This window comes from Gastrolobium bilobum, unplaced genomic scaffold (genome assembly GCF_033153095.1).
Source record: "Gastrolobium bilobum isolate Gb01-03AN ecotype WA unplaced genomic scaffold, APGP_CSIRO_Gbil_v1 utg37294, whole genome shotgun sequence".
Lineage (NCBI taxonomy): Eukaryota > Viridiplantae > Streptophyta > Magnoliopsida > Fabales > Fabaceae > Gastrolobium > Gastrolobium bilobum.
Genome location: NW_026897691.1, coordinates 63,517 through 80,874, shown reverse-complemented (window position 1 = coordinate 80,874; position 17,358 = coordinate 63,517). Strand labels below are relative to the sequence as shown.

The 17,358-nt window shown below is 39.8% G+C and overlaps 1 protein-coding gene across 1 annotated transcript; it reads left to right on the top strand.

The window, feature by feature from the left end:
- Window positions 1-413: 413 nt before the first annotated feature.
- On the top strand, window positions 414-15,003 carry LOC133309338 (plastidal glycolate/glycerate translocator 1, chloroplastic-like). The gene is made up of 8 exons (XM_061510099.1): window positions 414-749; window positions 832-1,147; window positions 10,077-10,338; window positions 10,542-10,657; window positions 11,640-11,749; window positions 12,587-12,764; window positions 12,982-13,111; window positions 14,588-15,003. Exons 1-8 carry the CDS (start codon window positions 492-494, stop codon window positions 14,736-14,738), a joined length of 1,521 nt encoding a protein of 506 aa, XP_061366083.1. The 5' UTR covers window positions 414-491; the 3' UTR covers window positions 14,739-15,003.
- The last annotated feature ends 2,355 nt before the right edge of the window (window positions 15,004-17,358 follow it).

Genomic DNA, 17,358 nt, shown 5'->3' with positions numbered 1-17,358 from the left:
AAATATCTTTTTTGGTTCCTAACAAAAAATACGGTCTTTACTTTAGTCCCTTACAAAAATAAATAAGTCAGTTAGTCCTTAACAAATTCAAAGTGGACCAGTTTAGTTGAAATCGTGGTTCCTCACAAATTCAAAAAAGATCCATATTAATCTTTTAGAAGGACTAAAATGGATCTACTTTAAATTTGTTAAAGACTAACTGATTAATTTATTTTTATAAAAGACTAAAATGAACACATTTTTTTTTTTTTTTGTCGGGACAAGAAGGATGTTTACTCGAATAACCAACATTCAAATTCAAATTCTCTAGGAAACGAACAAAGAAAGAAAATCCTAACCTAAGGACTCTATGGATGTAAACTTGTGTCTCATCCCATTTAATGTCAACATTTCTTCTTGTCCATATAATTTTTCTCTTTGAGGTCCCACAAAATGTGTGAAATGCTTTCTGTTGTTGAAGGCGCAGGACTTTACCCCCTCTCCCTGTTTCAATGGCGCAGTGTTTATCCTTTTCAGTTCTCAGCAACCACTATCTAAACCCACCACCCCCTGTCTCTCTCTTCCATGGCAGAGTCTCTGCCAAGTCTCTCCCAACTTTTCAAAAACGATTCGTTTTGTGTAACTCAGCAATACCCACCAGAGTTCATGGGTTCAGTTCCAGTTTCTTACAAGGAAATTGCAAAAGCAGAGAAATTTCAACAAAATCAGCTGAAACTGAAACTGGGAGCACTTCCACACTGAGCCAAAGTGTGAGTTTCTCTGTTTCTATGTGTAATTATTCAATTTTTTCCATCTGCGTAATGAAATGATGGTTTTTTTTTTTTTTTGAAGGTGTTTAGGGCATTCCATTTGATTGTGTCCCTAGGGCTTATTCTTGCTATGGATAAGTTTTTGAAGAAATCATTCGTAGCTGCTGCCATTAAATTCCCGAGTGCGTTGTTTGGGATGTTCTGTATATTCTCGGTTTTGATGATTCTTGACTCTACAGTGTCCTCTGCAGCTACAGCATTGATGAACTTCTTTGAGCCTGCTTTAATGTTCATACAGAGATGGCTCCCTTTGTTCTATGTTCCATCTTTGGTTGTCTTACCCCTTTCTTTAAAAGAAATTCCTGCAGCTTCTGGTATCAAAATTTGCCTTATTGTAGGTTGGTCCATATTTTGCCTATTTCTACAACTCACCATTCGGATTTCTTTTCTTGTATATATGTAGTTTTGTCACGAACCAACTCTGCGGCATGCAGCATGGACAATACACAGGACTAGGGGTGGCAATTCCCCCTAATTGGACACCACATGAATACCTTCTCGTGTCAAAACTTTAGATACTAATAACCTGTTTTTTTTTTTTTTTTTTTTTTTTTCGAAATGAAAATTACTTAAATAATTTCAAATTAATAAATAAAAGTGGATAAATGGGGGTAAATATGTAATGTACAATTTTTTTTTTTTTTTTTGAATACATAATGAGATAAAAAGACAAACACAAAAACCAAAAAGTCCTAAGCACAAAGCCTAGGCCAGTGGGTGCCAATAAAATCATTAGGCAGACGATCCATGCAACCAGATGGAGGGTTCTCCAGAAGTTGGACATTCCAAGAAAACCATTCCCCTCACGATGGATATGGGAAATATGAACATTCCAATCTCTAGCCAACAAACCCTTAATTTGCAAAATCAACCCAGAAGATGGGTAGGAAGAGCTACAACCTTTTAGAATAAGCTGTTGTGCAAGCTGAGAATCACCTTCCAACCACACATGTCTGTATCCTTTGTTCTAAGCTACATCTAGACCCACCAAGGAGGCCCATAACTCAGCATTCAAAGTTGTCCCACTACCCAGATTTTTACAAAAACCAATAATCCAGTTGCCGGAGCTATCTCGAAGAACACCGCCACAACCTGAGTGAGATCCATCAGAGGAACTAGCACCATCAACGTTTACCTTAATCCAATTCAGAGGAGGAAAAGACCATACTATGAGCCGCTTCAATTTAATATGCTGCTCTATTCCCACCATCGACAACGTTTCCTTGGCAAGCAGTAAATTATCCAAATAAGCTTTAGCAGCTCGTGAAATGCCAACGGAGGTGCTCCCTGAATCATTTAAAATGAAATTGTTTCTATCTCGCCATAAGAACCAAGTTATAATGCCAAAAAGGAGCTGCCAATGAGGATAAACGCTCCAACGTTTAGGCCCCTCAATATTCTGCAAAATCCAATCATGGAGGTCCAAGTCCATAAAATCCTCCAACAGGTTGTGGTCAACAAAGTTCTGTCAAACCTCTTTGGAGATTTTACAATCCCTGATGGCATGCAAAATTGTTTCTCTAGCAAGGTGGCATCTAGAGCAAAGCTCGGTGGTTGATATTGTACATTGAAATCTTCTTGCATTTGTCATAAGCTTGTTCCCCATTACTAGCCAAAGAAAAGTACGAATTCTTTCTGGTCCCTCCCAATTCCAAATGCGATTCCAAGGAACCAAGTCATTTGTTTGATCATTATAAGTAATACCCTTATAAGCCGTTCGAACGAAAAGTAGCCCATCAGATGATTCGCCCCAAATGACTCTATCTTGACCTTCTATCATAAGGGGAGGAATTGTATTCATGATACGCTTGGAAATGTGCCCCGGTAACAAATGCTGGAAGCTTTCCCAAATCCATTGGCCAGATTCATGATGGCGGTAGTGGTGAAGGTTGATGGCCCCGTTTGGAATTTGGCCCGAAGCCTGCTCAACAAGGCAACCACTACCTGCAATCCAAGGATCTAACCAAAATAACGTTCTTTCACCATTTCCCAATGCTATGCGACTATGCTTCAAGACCAGGGGCCAACAACAAGCAATACCACGCCAAAGAGTTGAACTATTCTTTGGAACCTTGATCTCCGGGAGTAATTCCGTGCCCATATTGTATTTACTCCTAAGGATTTTAACCCATAAAGCTCCTGGATTGGTTAGAGGATTGTGACCCGGCTTCTTGATAAAAGCAGTATTCATGTCTCTCACTGATCGAATCCCCAGACCTTCGTTTTGTCTATTTCGGCAAACTTGACTCCAAGCAACTAGATGGGGTCTTCTGTTTAAGCTTGAGGAACCCCAAACAAAAGCCCGAATTTGTTTTTCAATATCATCACACACACTACGGGGCAAAACACAAACCTGCATTGGGTAAGGGTGTGCATGACAACTTTCCCGGAATCAACTCTTTTTTAATTTCTGTTCGCGGGAACAGAAATGGATAGGAAACTCGTTTGGTAAAACCAGTTTATTTTTTTTGTTCCTGGAATGAACCGGTTTAATTTTTTGTGCTGGGGAACAGAAAAAAGAATTAGAAAATTTCTGCTTTTTTGTTTCCGGGCACAAAATGAGAAACACTTATCTCTCTCTATTACTTTCCACCTCTACCATCATCACCACCACCACCATCATCCTGACATGACTGCCGCCACCATCGTCGTCGCCGTCATCGTACCACTAGTGCCGTCGTCACCACCACGATGCCACCGCCACCATTACCACTACCTCCACCCATCACTACCACCACCGTCACCACCACCACAACTACCACCGCTATCACCGTCACCACCACCATCACCACTACCGCCATCAACCACCACCTCCTCCATCATTGCAGTTAAATATAAAAGAATACGTTGTGTATTGATCTGTGTCAGGGAGTTACAATATATAGAGACCCTAATGGGCTTAAGTGTAAGGCCCAACCTAATCCTAATACAGTCAGACTATTTACGGATAAGACAGAATCCAATCATATCTAATCATATCATATCTAATATTCTAACACTCCCCCTCAAGCTGGTGCGTATATATTATGAGCACCAAGCTTGTTACAAAAGTATTCAACCCGAGGACCTCTAAGAGCTTTAGTGAAAACATCTGCTAGTTGATTAGACGAGTTGACAAAAGCTGTCTTGATTTCTCCTGACTGAATCTTTTCCCGAATGAAGTGACAATCAATCTCTATATGTTTGGTCCTCTCATGAAAAACAGGATTAGAGGATATATGTAGCGCAGCTTGATTATCACAGATGAATGTCATGGGTTGTTTCTGTTCACAAAGATGAAGCTCTTGAATCAACTGCTTTAACCAGATCAACTCACAGGTAGTATTTGCCATTGCACGATACTCAGCTTCTGCACTAGATCGGGAAACAACAGGTTGTTTCTTGCTTTTCCATAAGATTAAGTTTCCTCCGAAGAAGACACAATAACCAGAAGTAGAGCGTCTGTCCGAGGGTGATCCTGCCCAATCGGCATCTGAGTAACCACAAATTTCTGTATTTCCTTGATCCGAATACAACAAACCTTTTCCTGGTGCTCCTTTGATGTATCGGAGGATCCTCACAGCAGCATCCCAATGTGAATCACAAGGGGAATCAAGGAACTAACTAGTCGTACTGACAGCGAAAGAAATATCTGGCCTAGTCACAGTAAGATAATTGAGCTTCCCAATCAGCCTTCGATAACGTCCAGGATCAGATAACGGCTCCCCTTGTCTGGGCAATAACTTAACATTAGGATCCATGGGTGTATCAACTGGTTTACACCCCAACATACCAGTCTCTTCTAGGATATCCAAGACATACTTCCTTTGACAGATAGAAATGCCCTGTCTAGATTGCGCCACCTCAATTCCCAAGAAGTAACGCAGCTTTCCAAGGTCCTTTGTTTGAAATGCACTGAATAAATGTTGTTTTAACTGACGGATTCCGTCTTGATCACTTCCGGTGATGATGATGTCATCAACATAGACTAACAAATAGATGCACTTGTTAGGAGATGTAATCCTATAGAATACAGAATGGTCAACTTTACTGCGAATTAGGCCAAACGCCTGTACAGCAGAACTAAAGCGACTGAACCATGCTCGAGGAGACTGCTTGAGACCATATAAGGATTTTCGAAGACGACATACCTTCCCAGACTCCCCCTGAGCAACAAAACCAGGTGGTTGCTCCATGTAAACTTCTTCTTGTAAATCACCATGAAGAAAGACATTTTTGATGTCAAGTTGAAGGAGTGGCCAGTGACGAACAGTAGGAAGGGCAAGAAATAGGCGGACGGACGCCATCTTAGCGACTGGAGAGAATGAATCGCTATAATCAAGACCAAATATTTGAGTAAATCCCTTGGCAACTAGGCGTGCCTTGAGACGATCAACATGGCCATCAGTCAGAATACGTGTAAAAGAATACGTTGTGTATTGATCTGTGTCAGGGAGTTACAATATATAGAGACCCTAATGGGCTTAAGTGTAAGGCCCAAACCTAATCCTAATACAGTCAGACTATTTACGGATAAGACAGAATCCAATCATATCTAATCATATCATATCTAATATTCTAACAATTGCAACCACTGCCGTCATCGCCACCATCTCCATCACACGCCACTGCCACCAACACCAACACCAACACCATTGCCGCAGCCACTACCGTCACCACCACCGCTGTCGCCGCCGGCACCAACCACCACCATCATCGTTACTGCCATTACCGTCACCCCCACCCCCGCCACTACCACCACCACCACCGCCACCATCACCACCACCATTGTCACCTACCGCCACCGCCGCAGCTACAATAGGCTTCCAACTCTTATTTTCCACACACAAAGTAATCAGATTAGCAAGTCTCTCCAGACACAAAACAAAGAGATAGGGAGATAACGGATCACCCTGTCTAAGACCCCTAGAAGGAAAGAACTCCTCTGTGGTCATCCCGTTCCATAACACGTTCATTGAGCAAGATGTAGTGCACCACGCTTGTAACGCATGGAATGGATCAATTCCTGGGCAATTATGACATTGTCAGTTCCTTGCTGGCCTTTGATGAAACTACATTGATTTGGCATAACAAGATTCTTCATCTGCATTTTTAAATGGTTAGCAAGAAGTTTTGTCATCGTTTTATAAATAACATTACACAAACTGATTGGGCGAAATTCCTTGAAAGATTGAGGAGTATCCACTTTCGGAATCAGACAAAGCAGGGTTTGATTAACTTCTTTAATTCTATGAGGATTGCTGAACACATTCTGAATGAAAAAGCAAACTGAATCACCCACAATATTCCACTGGGATTGAAAAAACAAGCCGTGAAGGCCATCAATGCCAGGAGCTTTATACGGCCCTATAGAGAACACAATATCACAAATCTCCTTATTAGATGGAGGCCTGCGAAGGATCTGAAGGTCCCCTTGGTTAAGAAGAGGAAACCTATTCCTAATAGGGAAGATAGGCCGCACGATAGCATATTCTTTATACAGCTTCTTGTAAAAGTCAACCGCCATAGTCATTAGACTTGAGGGTTCTCCTACCCAATCATCATCATCATTCTTCAAAGCATCAATGTGATTCCTTCTTCGTTTGATTACTGTTGAGGCGTGGAAGAATTTTGAATTACGATCCCCATACTTGAGCCAGTTAACACGGGACCGCTGAAACCAGGTAAGCTCCTCTCTGAGATAGATAAGATTAAGTTGGCGCCAAAGCTCCTTCTGGAGATTTTCAAGAGCATGAGAGTTATGGAGACTAAGGCTACGGTCAATCCCACTAATACGAGCATGAAGCTTTCTCTTCTGTTCAGCCTCTTCCCTAAAAGAGTCCTGATGCCATTTTGATGCCTTGTCATGAAAGAGGTGGCTAGAAGGAATCCAATCTTTCCCCTCTCTCCAAGTATCAAGAACAAGATCTGGGAACTTATCATGAGTAAGCCAGGCAGCCATAAACCTGAATGGACGAAACCCATTCTCATTATGAGGAGGATGACCATCCCAAAGAAGAATGGGACGATGATTTGAGCTAAAGAATGGTAGGTGAGACACCACTCTATGGCAAAAAGACAAATTCCAACTTTCATTAGCACAAGCACGGTCCAACCTTTCTAATAAATTCCCCCTACGCCAAGTCATTACTGGACCTTGATGACCAAGATCTGTCAAATGGCAAGACATGAGACATTGTTGGAAATCCATCATACTCCTCCAGTTTGGAATGCCACCTCCGTTTTTCTCCGAAGCATGCACATAAGTATTAAAATCCCCCAAGATGCACCAAGCCTGCCCTTGGTTAGGTTGAACCAATTCTAAAGATACGCTCTTGCCGACGGGGACTACCATAACAAAAGGTCACCAATTCTTCTTTAATTCTTCCCCCGCCAGTAAAGTTTGGAATGAACATACTGATGGTTAGTGTTGAGAACTTGCAAATGAACTTCCGAAGAATTCCAAAGAAGCCAAATTCCTGCTGAAAAACCAATGGGGTCAGAAAGAAAATAATTTGAAAACCCCAAGGATTTAGCCACTTTCTTAGCTCTATCCCCCCCAAGACGGGTCTCAAGGGAAGATAAATCTATAATAAGGGGGAAAACCCTTTTTTCCCAGCCCCTCTACAATTCCAAGTTACAATATTCATAAAGACAAAATTGTAAAAAATTAGTGATGCAGACGGGAACAGGTCCATCACTAGTTACTGGTACTATCTTCTGACGTCCTGGACAAAATGGACTCCTTCAAAGGCAAAGCTCTTTTGCTGACCTCCACATTTGGATTCATCGACATCGAATCTATTATTGGTTCCTCATAATTGTTATTGATATCCCCTTGTATTCTATTTGGGTCAGGGGATCTCCCTTGTTTTGATCTGGTGGCCTGGTAGTTTCACTTTGATCCTTTGACACACTTGCCCGAGAAAACTTTGTAGGCTTCATTCCCTCAGCCTCTAATCCTATCAACGAGTTAGTCTTTAGAGATCTAGTAACAGGATTCACCTTCGATGACAACTTAAAAGATTTAGCTGCAATCGAGAGACCAAATTGCATTCTCCCTCGATTAGTTAATACCTTGTGCCCTTTCGAAATTTCCTTTTTATCCTGCTGCAAGACGGTACTGTGATGGGTCACCGCTTGGTTTCTGTTAGGAATCTGATCATTTGAATTTTTTTTACTCAGCCCCACATGATTTTGGGTTTCGACAGCTGGACACTTGTTCCCCATGTGTTTGTTTTTTATGGCTTTCACTTGGTTGTCCACATTCATAACTGAAATTGCCTCTTTATCCCTACGTGTAGATACGTTCCGCTTAGCCTGGTCCATAACATTCAATCTGCCCATAATTGTTTCATTAATCATTGGAGCGGTTACCTTATCACCATCATTACCATGATTGGCAATAATTGCAAATCGTGAACCGGAAGAAACACCAACGGTTTGAGTATCTTCCCTAGGCTGACCCACTTTTTTAATGCTCATTGTTTGTTGTCCATCGGTTACATGAGGATGAGATGAATTAGCAGTAACCATTTTATTTGATGTAACCGTAGCATTCATTGTGGAGGTTGAAGCAACCTGGACTCCTCTCGCCGCCACGATAGTTCCGTTGGACGACCATCCACGGGCCGAAGGCTTCTTCGTGTGCTGTGGCTTTCTGCTTTGCCGCATCTCCATTGGTTGTGACTATCCTCATTTTCGCATCAAGATTAGCTGCATTAGCTACAAGATCTTGATTATCAATGGACTGAACACTGGAACTTTGAGGATTGGAAAAAAGAGGACAGGCATCTCGTCTATGACCGAATTTACCACACGCGAAACAAATGAGATGAAGACCCTCGTAGCCAACTGGGAAAATTCGACTACCTATTCTGAACTTTGAAAGGAAACCTTTGCTCAAATCAACTTCAATACATATACGAGCAAATTTAGCCCGATTAGTGACTTCTCCCTCACCCAAGTCACCTTTGCGAATAGAGTTTCTGTCAATTTTCAATGTCCGTCCAAACAAGTTCCCTATATTCCATAGATGGTGTGTCGTATAAAATTCTATTGGAAGGCCTAGAATATATATCCATACCGCCAGCTTCTTCACATTATCATCTTGAGGATTAAACAGTGGCCTCCAGCGCTCCACCACTACATAGTGGTCCGCCACTATCCATGGGCCTTCTTGAAGGACAAAGTTGTAGTCTTCGACCTCTGAGAACCTGAACAAGAAATAGTCATTCTCTAGATCGATAAACTCATGAGTACCAGATAGGTTCCACATTTTGAGGAGCCTATTCAGAAGAAATTTCACTCCAACCCGTTTCCCCAGTAACTTAACTATCACAGCTTGCCTCCACGGTTTGCAACTCTCCTTATGAAGGTTCTTTTTAAACTGGTACGTTGGGCAGAAAGGATCATCAGAATGGACCCCTTCTTCATTCAGCTCCATTTCCATATCTTCCTCTTCTTCATCAATTCTCAGTTTCTCAAAATAATCTATCTCCTGTTTTCCTGCTGCTATGCCACCCCCATTTAACTGAAGCAATGTGTCTTTGTACGATATTCCATTCCGGGTGGAATTTTCTTTAAATACACTCCCCTTTGATGGGGATTTAGCTCTCTCAATGCTTCGTTTCAGAAGATCAGCTTCCTCCTCGGAAGTCTCTATGTTTTTTCCTTCAGTCACACTCAGCTCCATCTGACGGTTGTACAATTATTTAATTTAAATGGATTGACACGAATATGATTAACACGAACTCGACACGAATACTGACACAAACACGAAAAATTTGTATCGTGTTGAAAATTGTCACATTTGCACATGCTACACATGTATTAAAAAAATCAATTTTTTGTTATCAGGAAAATGGGGGTGACCGAACATTAGGCCACTTGATCACTCTATTATCATGTCACGAACCAATTTTCCCAAGTTGTTGGGTGGAAAGACATGAATAGTTTTATATTATATCTCTAACAAGGTTTTTTGGGCTGAGTTGCTCTGAGTCTGCATCTTTCACGTTGCTGGAAGCTGGGACATATGTTGTTTCTTGTTTAGTTTAGTTTAGTGTCGTCAGTTATTTTTTAAAATTTGAATATGATGATTAGTGCCACTTAGATAATTAGATTACTAGATAACCTCAGCATTCTTTTAAGAAAAATTTATGACTTTTTAAACACTCAAATCTGCCCCTCACCTTTTTCTTTTTAAAATCTGCATCTCTTGTATGATGGGCCTATTTTGGTGCATGTTTGTTATATTTAAACGCTGATATTTATAATGCTGTCCAGTTGGAGGATGGCTAGCTACACTTTGTGTTGCTGGTTTCACGGCTATAGCAGTAAGAAAGGCTGTCAATACAGAATTGGTAGATGCTGAGCCTATGGGAAGGCCCTCTCCATTTTCTCCCGTTGAAGTATGGACATGGACTGGGGTTCTCCTTACATCATTTGTTGCTGCAGTACTTTACCCAACAGCACTGGGGACCAGTGCTAGAACATGCCTTCCATTTTTGCTTGCAGCCACAGTGTTAGGCTACATGGTTGGTTCTGGGTAAATATATTCCTTTTCGCTACTGCTTATTCACATTGACAATTGCTTCTTCTTTATTGTTATGGGGTTTTAAATGAAAAAAGAAAAATGAAAAAGTGTTCTTTCACTTGCAAATGCTATTAGAATTTCATTACAAACCATTATAGTTTGCAATTTATATCTTTACTACAAGTTCATTCATACTTGCTATATTTTGTTTTCAGGTTACCATCAAATGTGAAGAAGGTTTTCCATCCTATAATTTGCTGTGCATTATCAGCAGATCTGACAGCATTTGCTTTTGGGTATTTTTCCAAGTCAGGGCTTGAACCTGTTCTAGGTATGATTAAAAGATAACTAACTATATAATTACTAAATTATGGAAGTTTTTCTGAATTTGGCTGTTAACTTCAACATGGAAATGAAACTTCAGTTCAAAATTACTAGTTTGAAACTTCTATTCTTACTGTAGATGCCTTATGATTTATGATAATCATTTGAAGTCTGCTGGGAAGTTGAGTAGGGAGTTGTGAACTGTTTGAATCTGGTTTATAAAACGTTTTCTAGGAAAATGAGGTAACAAAATGACTCTCTTAAGATTGATGTAATCTTCAGCTAAGCTCAGCTGATTTGGTTTGATGTACAGCCTGATAGTTATAATAATGCAAAGTTGTGTCATTAAAGGGCTTTCCATTTTATGTAGCCAGAGTGTGATAGAAATTTATCAAAAGATACCATGTAATGACATAGATTTGTTATAACTTTTTATAAGTCTAAAGCTTATTATACGTGAATATGAAGCAGCCCATAAACATTCGATTTTTATATTAAGGTCCCTTTTAAGATGTCATATTGGAGCGTTTAGATCACTCTAGTAAAGATGATATGTGTAATAGATCTAATGGAACATTATTATAAGAGGAAGTAGAATAATGTAGGTCAAAGCAAGGCCCCTAGGAGGATATAAATGGAGAAGACATTGTCATGGAGGAGCTCAAAGGACATTAGGATACGGTAAAGATGATTTGATTAATTTAAACTGTTTTCACTCTAATTCGTATATAACGTAGAGGAAAGACTGCTTGTGCCTATATGTTGATAACTTGATATTGAAAAAGCATCTTATAGTAAATCAGGTGAGAAATCATCACATTGACTGATAAATATTTGGATCAAATTTTCATGTCAATATTTTTTCTTTTGCCATGCACAACATGGTTCTTCTCTGTGGTCCACTCTTCCTATGCAACTCTTTTATTAATGCCATTTCAGAATAATATATCTATACTTGTTTCAGTTGATTCTTCTTTCAACATTCGCAGGATATTACCTCACAAAGGCATCTTCTAATCCTGGAGCTGGCGACATTTTAATGGGATTTTTGGGATCTGTTATTCTCTCCTTTTCCTTCTCTATGTTCAAGCAAAGAAAGGTAACCTAAAGCAGATGATTACAATATGTTCTCATTATTCTAAATTGCTTTCGATTGTTTACATTGTTTGGCAAGTTGCGGTCAAACTTATATATGAGCAATGTTTTAAATGTTATAGGTTACCTTCAGTCTAGTTTTTGCGTGGATAGGTAATTCAACTTTGTTAGGCTAGAGGCATGTCTTTTATACTTCAATTTTTTTATTCTTGCTAAATTAGCAAAGACCTGGAAGGTTAATGGGATAATCATTGGCAGTGGATCTGCCACTTTATCATCCAGAATCAGTCTTAGATTCTTGCTCCATTTCTCATCAGGGGGAACAGCTGGCTTAAATTGTCATTAAGTGGCAGTCCCAGCCCCCGATGATGTTGATTGGATCCAGAAGATTGAGGAGAGTTGGAGTGTGTGTATACCTGGAGGAATGAGCAGAACTGTTATCAGTTAGACAAATTAGACGCTGTTTGGCAGTTATGGTTACAAATGTTAGGAAGTTGGAAATGATACGATCAGTTGTATAACTTAAATAGGGTTAAACGAGGAGGAGGAGGGCATCGAGAAAGATTAGAGGAAACTAAGCCCTTTCTCAGGGGAAAACCCTTGGAAGGAGCTTCATCTCCTTTTTTTTTTTTTTTTCTGTTGATGTATATAACAAATCCCCATTCTCTTTTTTTCTCTTTATTAACCATCTCTCTGCATTTTTACTTGTGGGTTCATAACACAATCATTAGCATGATATATACCCATATACAAAACATGCTTTGCAACAGTTTCCTTCTCATCCCTAAATCAGATAATGGCTAAATCATTAAATCATTAACGATTGATTTGTCTACCACAGCTTGTGAAGAGGCATGCAGCTGAGATTTTCACGTCTGTCATCATCTCAACAGTATTCTCACTGTACTCAACTGCCCTTGTTGGACGTCTTGTTGGATTAGAACCATCATTAACCGTGTCCATTCTTCCCAGATGTATAACAGTGGCGTTGGCCCTCAGCATTGTGTCTTTGTTTGAAGGTAAATGTTATGCCTGCGCTGCAACCATTTATCCCAATAATCTTGTCTACTGTGGAACTTGATCAGACTTAATGGATTTAATCCGAAGTTATGATGTCTTAATCTGTTTAATGAATACACTCACACACAGAGAAAGGGACGCTCTACAATTTAGATTGTATTCGTTTGCACTATGCACTTCAGTTCTATCTTTGAAAATTTCACTTTCTGTCTGCAGGTGCCAATTCATCGCTCACGGCCGCTGTGGTTGTAGTAACTGGTCTGGTTGGAGCAAATTTTGTGCAAGCAGCGCTTGATAAGTTCAGTTTCCGTGATCCAATTGCTCGAGGAATAGCAACTGCTTCCAGGTATATTATGTAATCCACAGATTGTTCACTTGACCAGAAACTCATTTTCACTGCATTCCACACTTCCATTACTAGCATAAGTTAATGGCAGCTGATCTGAAGTATAAATCTGAAATGTGCAACCCTGTGAAAGGATTAGTTGTTGCTGTCTAGGCCGACTTACAGGGTTTTGGTATGAAGATGATCAGGTCTCTGAGAATTTGAGGGTGAAATGTGGTGGTTTCCACCATATCGTATGTATGGAGAAAAAAGGGGTGATGTGTGACTTGCAAGACGTTGAGGAGAGAATGTCACAATTTTGGCAACTTAACTAAATGCATAGTGTGTGAAATGTGAGGGTGTGCATTTTATACACGTTCTATATTCCAGGTGTTAGGTGGAGTGGATCCCACAGGTGTGTCAGGTGTAGAGGTAATGCTATTAAATCTGGCCCGGTTATTGACCTGGTTGAGATACTGGGTAACTGGTTTAACCAGTGGGTTATTGATTCAACCGCATGATCCGATAAGTATATGTAAATGGGCTTTATACCTCTCATTTAGCAGGAGAGCACAATTTCTTGTAGCTCTCACTTCGATTTTTGTGCTTCCCTTTTTTTTTGTCTAACTTGTGGGCCCCACAAATTCTTTGTTTCACTGGAAAAAAGATCGCGACTCTACTGCCACAGAAGAACTCTTTTGCCCATAATTTATATTAAAAAACTATAAATATACACAAATACCTATAAAAAAAGTTATACTAATTCCAAATATTTTAATTTGAAAAACAATAAATTACACATCATTGTCCCACAAAAGATCAATCAAACATATAATACTTGTGATACTGGTGCTTCAGGTTCAGTAGACGACATCTCACTATAAATCAAATCAAGATTCTCTGCATATTGCATAACCAAGATAATGTCAGTGTTGTAGGTACATAACCTAGGTAAGACAATAAGTAACAGATTACTCAAATATTTCAAAAGAAAACAAACTGTTTGTATGAGTGAAAAAAAGAAAGGTATCAATTGATTAGAACAAATCAGTTTTTTTTTAATGAACCGGGCCGAGTCACCGGTTGAACCGACCGAGTCACTGGTTTTTATAACAACCTGTTGGGTCGCACCGGTTCCATTACATGGCCGATCTAATATAAAAACTGGATCGATTATATGACCGATTTTCGGATCGATCTGACCGGGTCAATTCGGTTTTTGTAACATCGACGTAAAGGAATATTTGCCAAAAGTGATTATTTGGCATGATTGTGAATGTATTTTGTGATAGTAACCTGTTATCGTGAGGTAGAGGGTGGATATTGGGCATGGAATAGACCTCAAAGGTCCACTCTTCTAGTTAGTAGTTTGGTCAAGTAGAAATGGCACAAAGGAGAAACAGTATTAATTCGGGCAACAAACGTATACAAACAATTTTCTTGTTCATGCAAACATGATTATTTGCTTGCTTGCTATTGAATCATTTTTTATTTCAGTGCCCACGGACTTGGAACAGCAGCCTTGTCTGCAAAGGAACCTGAGGCTCTCCCATTTTGTGCCATTGCTTATGCTTTGAATGGTATATTTGGGTCTATACTCTGCTCGATTCCAACTGTCAGAGAAAGCTTGCTTGCAATTGTTGGCTGAAATTGTCGTTAAAATCACAACCTGATGCTATTTCTATTCCTTTAAATGCCATAACTGGCTTATCTGATGGCTGCATAAATGTATAGAGCAATATAAAGAACCGTAAATTTAGTCGCACCATTTTGTCAGTTGTATAGGAAGCACTAGTCCATTCATTTATGATTTATCATATTCTATAACGGCAATTGTCTATTTGGGCTTTCATATTTTCTTAAAGTGAGGAGAGTTTCCAACTTTAAAAATGTGCATGTTTCTTAAATTTGATGTGTACTAATAATATATACAAAACTTTCAAAAACTAACGTTTCTAATTTATTCTGATATTTTAATTACAACATATAGAAGAAAAACACACACACGTAGCTTGGCTCGATTTTTTATTTTTTGATAATTAAACCCGATGACAAGCTAAGCTTTTCATTTGGAAAAATCCAAATTGTCTAGGTCAACATGTAGCTTGGCTCGATTTTATTTATTTTTTTGCTTTTTGGTAACAGGCTCCATTTTAATCTTTAATTAAGGATGAGCTTTACCAACTTAAAATAAGTGCATGAGCTCACCCTCCCTATTATTATTATTTTTTAATTTTAAACTGCACTTAATAAATAAATATGCATAAATAAAATTGTATTTTAATAATACTATACGTTGTAGAAACTGGTATTTTATATTACAAACTCAAACATATTTTATATTTTATTGAGGCTTGATCTAACTAGTCCACGATTAGATGGGTCAAGTCACACACGGTTGAATGTTGAAGACTACGAGCTTTTGAATTGTAGCAAATCAGCTCGAATCTATGGTGAAGTAGGCTTCTCTTTGAATTGACAATATTGTGACTCTGGCGCAATGGAAGTGACTGTTGCAAAGACACTATGACGCTTAAGTCAGTATCAATGCGAGGTATTAGTTGTAGTTAATTGGAATAATGATATTGTACCTGGGTTTGTTCTCTCTGTATTTATAGTAAGCTTTGTGCCGCCTTTTGTAGGCGGCATAACTTCTTATTGGTTGTTGTTGGTATTGTCTCTCAGTCTCAGTTGGTGTCTTTCTGGCTATTTCCTTGGTGATCAAGTCTAGATAATAGCCTGTCTTCTTAGAGTTGTGGCAAGCTGTAGCTGTCTTTCCTGTGTTGGCCCTTATGCGCGGTGGACCTCAACTAGTTACTATGACTTTCCTTAGTCTTTAAGTTACATAAGGCGACTTAACATGGTAGTCTGCGCAATGCTTGGTGTGTGCATTCTGCGCAATGGGATCATTGCGCCTTCATGGGTCCTTTCTGGACTTTTAGGGTGTGCATGACAACCTTCCCGGAATCAATTATTTTTTAATTTATGTTACCGGGAACAGAAATGGATAGGAAACTCGTTTGGTAAAACCGGTTTATTTTTTTGTTCCCGAGATGAACCAGTTTAATTTTTGTGCTGGGGAACAGAAAAAGAATCACAAAATTTTTGCTTTTTTGTTCCCGGGCACAAATGAGAAACACTTCTCTCTCAATCACTCTCCACCTCTACCATCACCACCACCACCACCATCATCCTAACACGACTGCCGCCACCATCGTACCACTAGTGTCGTCGTCACCACTCATCACCACCACGATGCCACCGCCACCATTACCACCTCCTCCACCCATCACAACCACCATGCCACCGTCACCACCACCACAACTACCGCCGCCGCCGCCACCGCCACCACCACTATCACTGTCACCGTCACCACTACCACCATCAACCACCACCACCATCATCGCAACCACTGCCGTCACCGCCACCATCGCCATCACAAGCCACTGCCACCACCCTCATCGCCACCACTACAACCACCACCACTACCATTGCCGCAACCACTACCGTCACCACCGCCGCTGCCGCTGCCACCAACAACCACCACCATTGTCAAAACCATTACCGTCACCACCACCATCACCACCATTACTATAACACCTCACATTTCTAAGTTTAAATATTAAAATATTAAATGAGAATTAAAGAGAAGGATTAGTGAAAATCCTGAAAGTAAGGCCAAAATACAAAGAAAGGGCAAAACGACAATTAGCCAACACGCAACCCTAGGAAGATAAAAACGTAGTAGAAAGGTCTTAAATGATAAAAATAACCCTGAAAATGGATTCAGAACGAAAAATTGAGTGGTTAGGAAAGTTTCAAAAAATTCAGTGAATAGTGTTTTTACTAGGTAACAGTACCGCGGTACAGTTGCACTGTAAAGCGTGCCGATTGAGTTTTGAGCTCTAGGTGTTAAATATGAGTTATAAATGGTCTATAGAATTAGAAAATATGATTTCCGATAAAATTTGACGGAAGTAAGTTAGTTTGGGGAAGCGTGCCAACGACACGCGCCACAGCTTAAAACTGCAGTACTTCCGAATAACAGGAAAACTCATGATTCATCTGATCAAGTATAATTGAAGAACAATGGTTAATGTTAAAAATTAGAGTTTCTAAATAGGTTGTCAATTTATGGACGTTTAGTGGAAATTCGGATTAGTTTAAAATCGCGTGAGGTGGCGGTGGGACCCACCCCACTTAAGTATGACATGCCACATGTGCATAGCCTCACTATTAACCATCTCTCTCTCCCCTCCTCTCTTGAA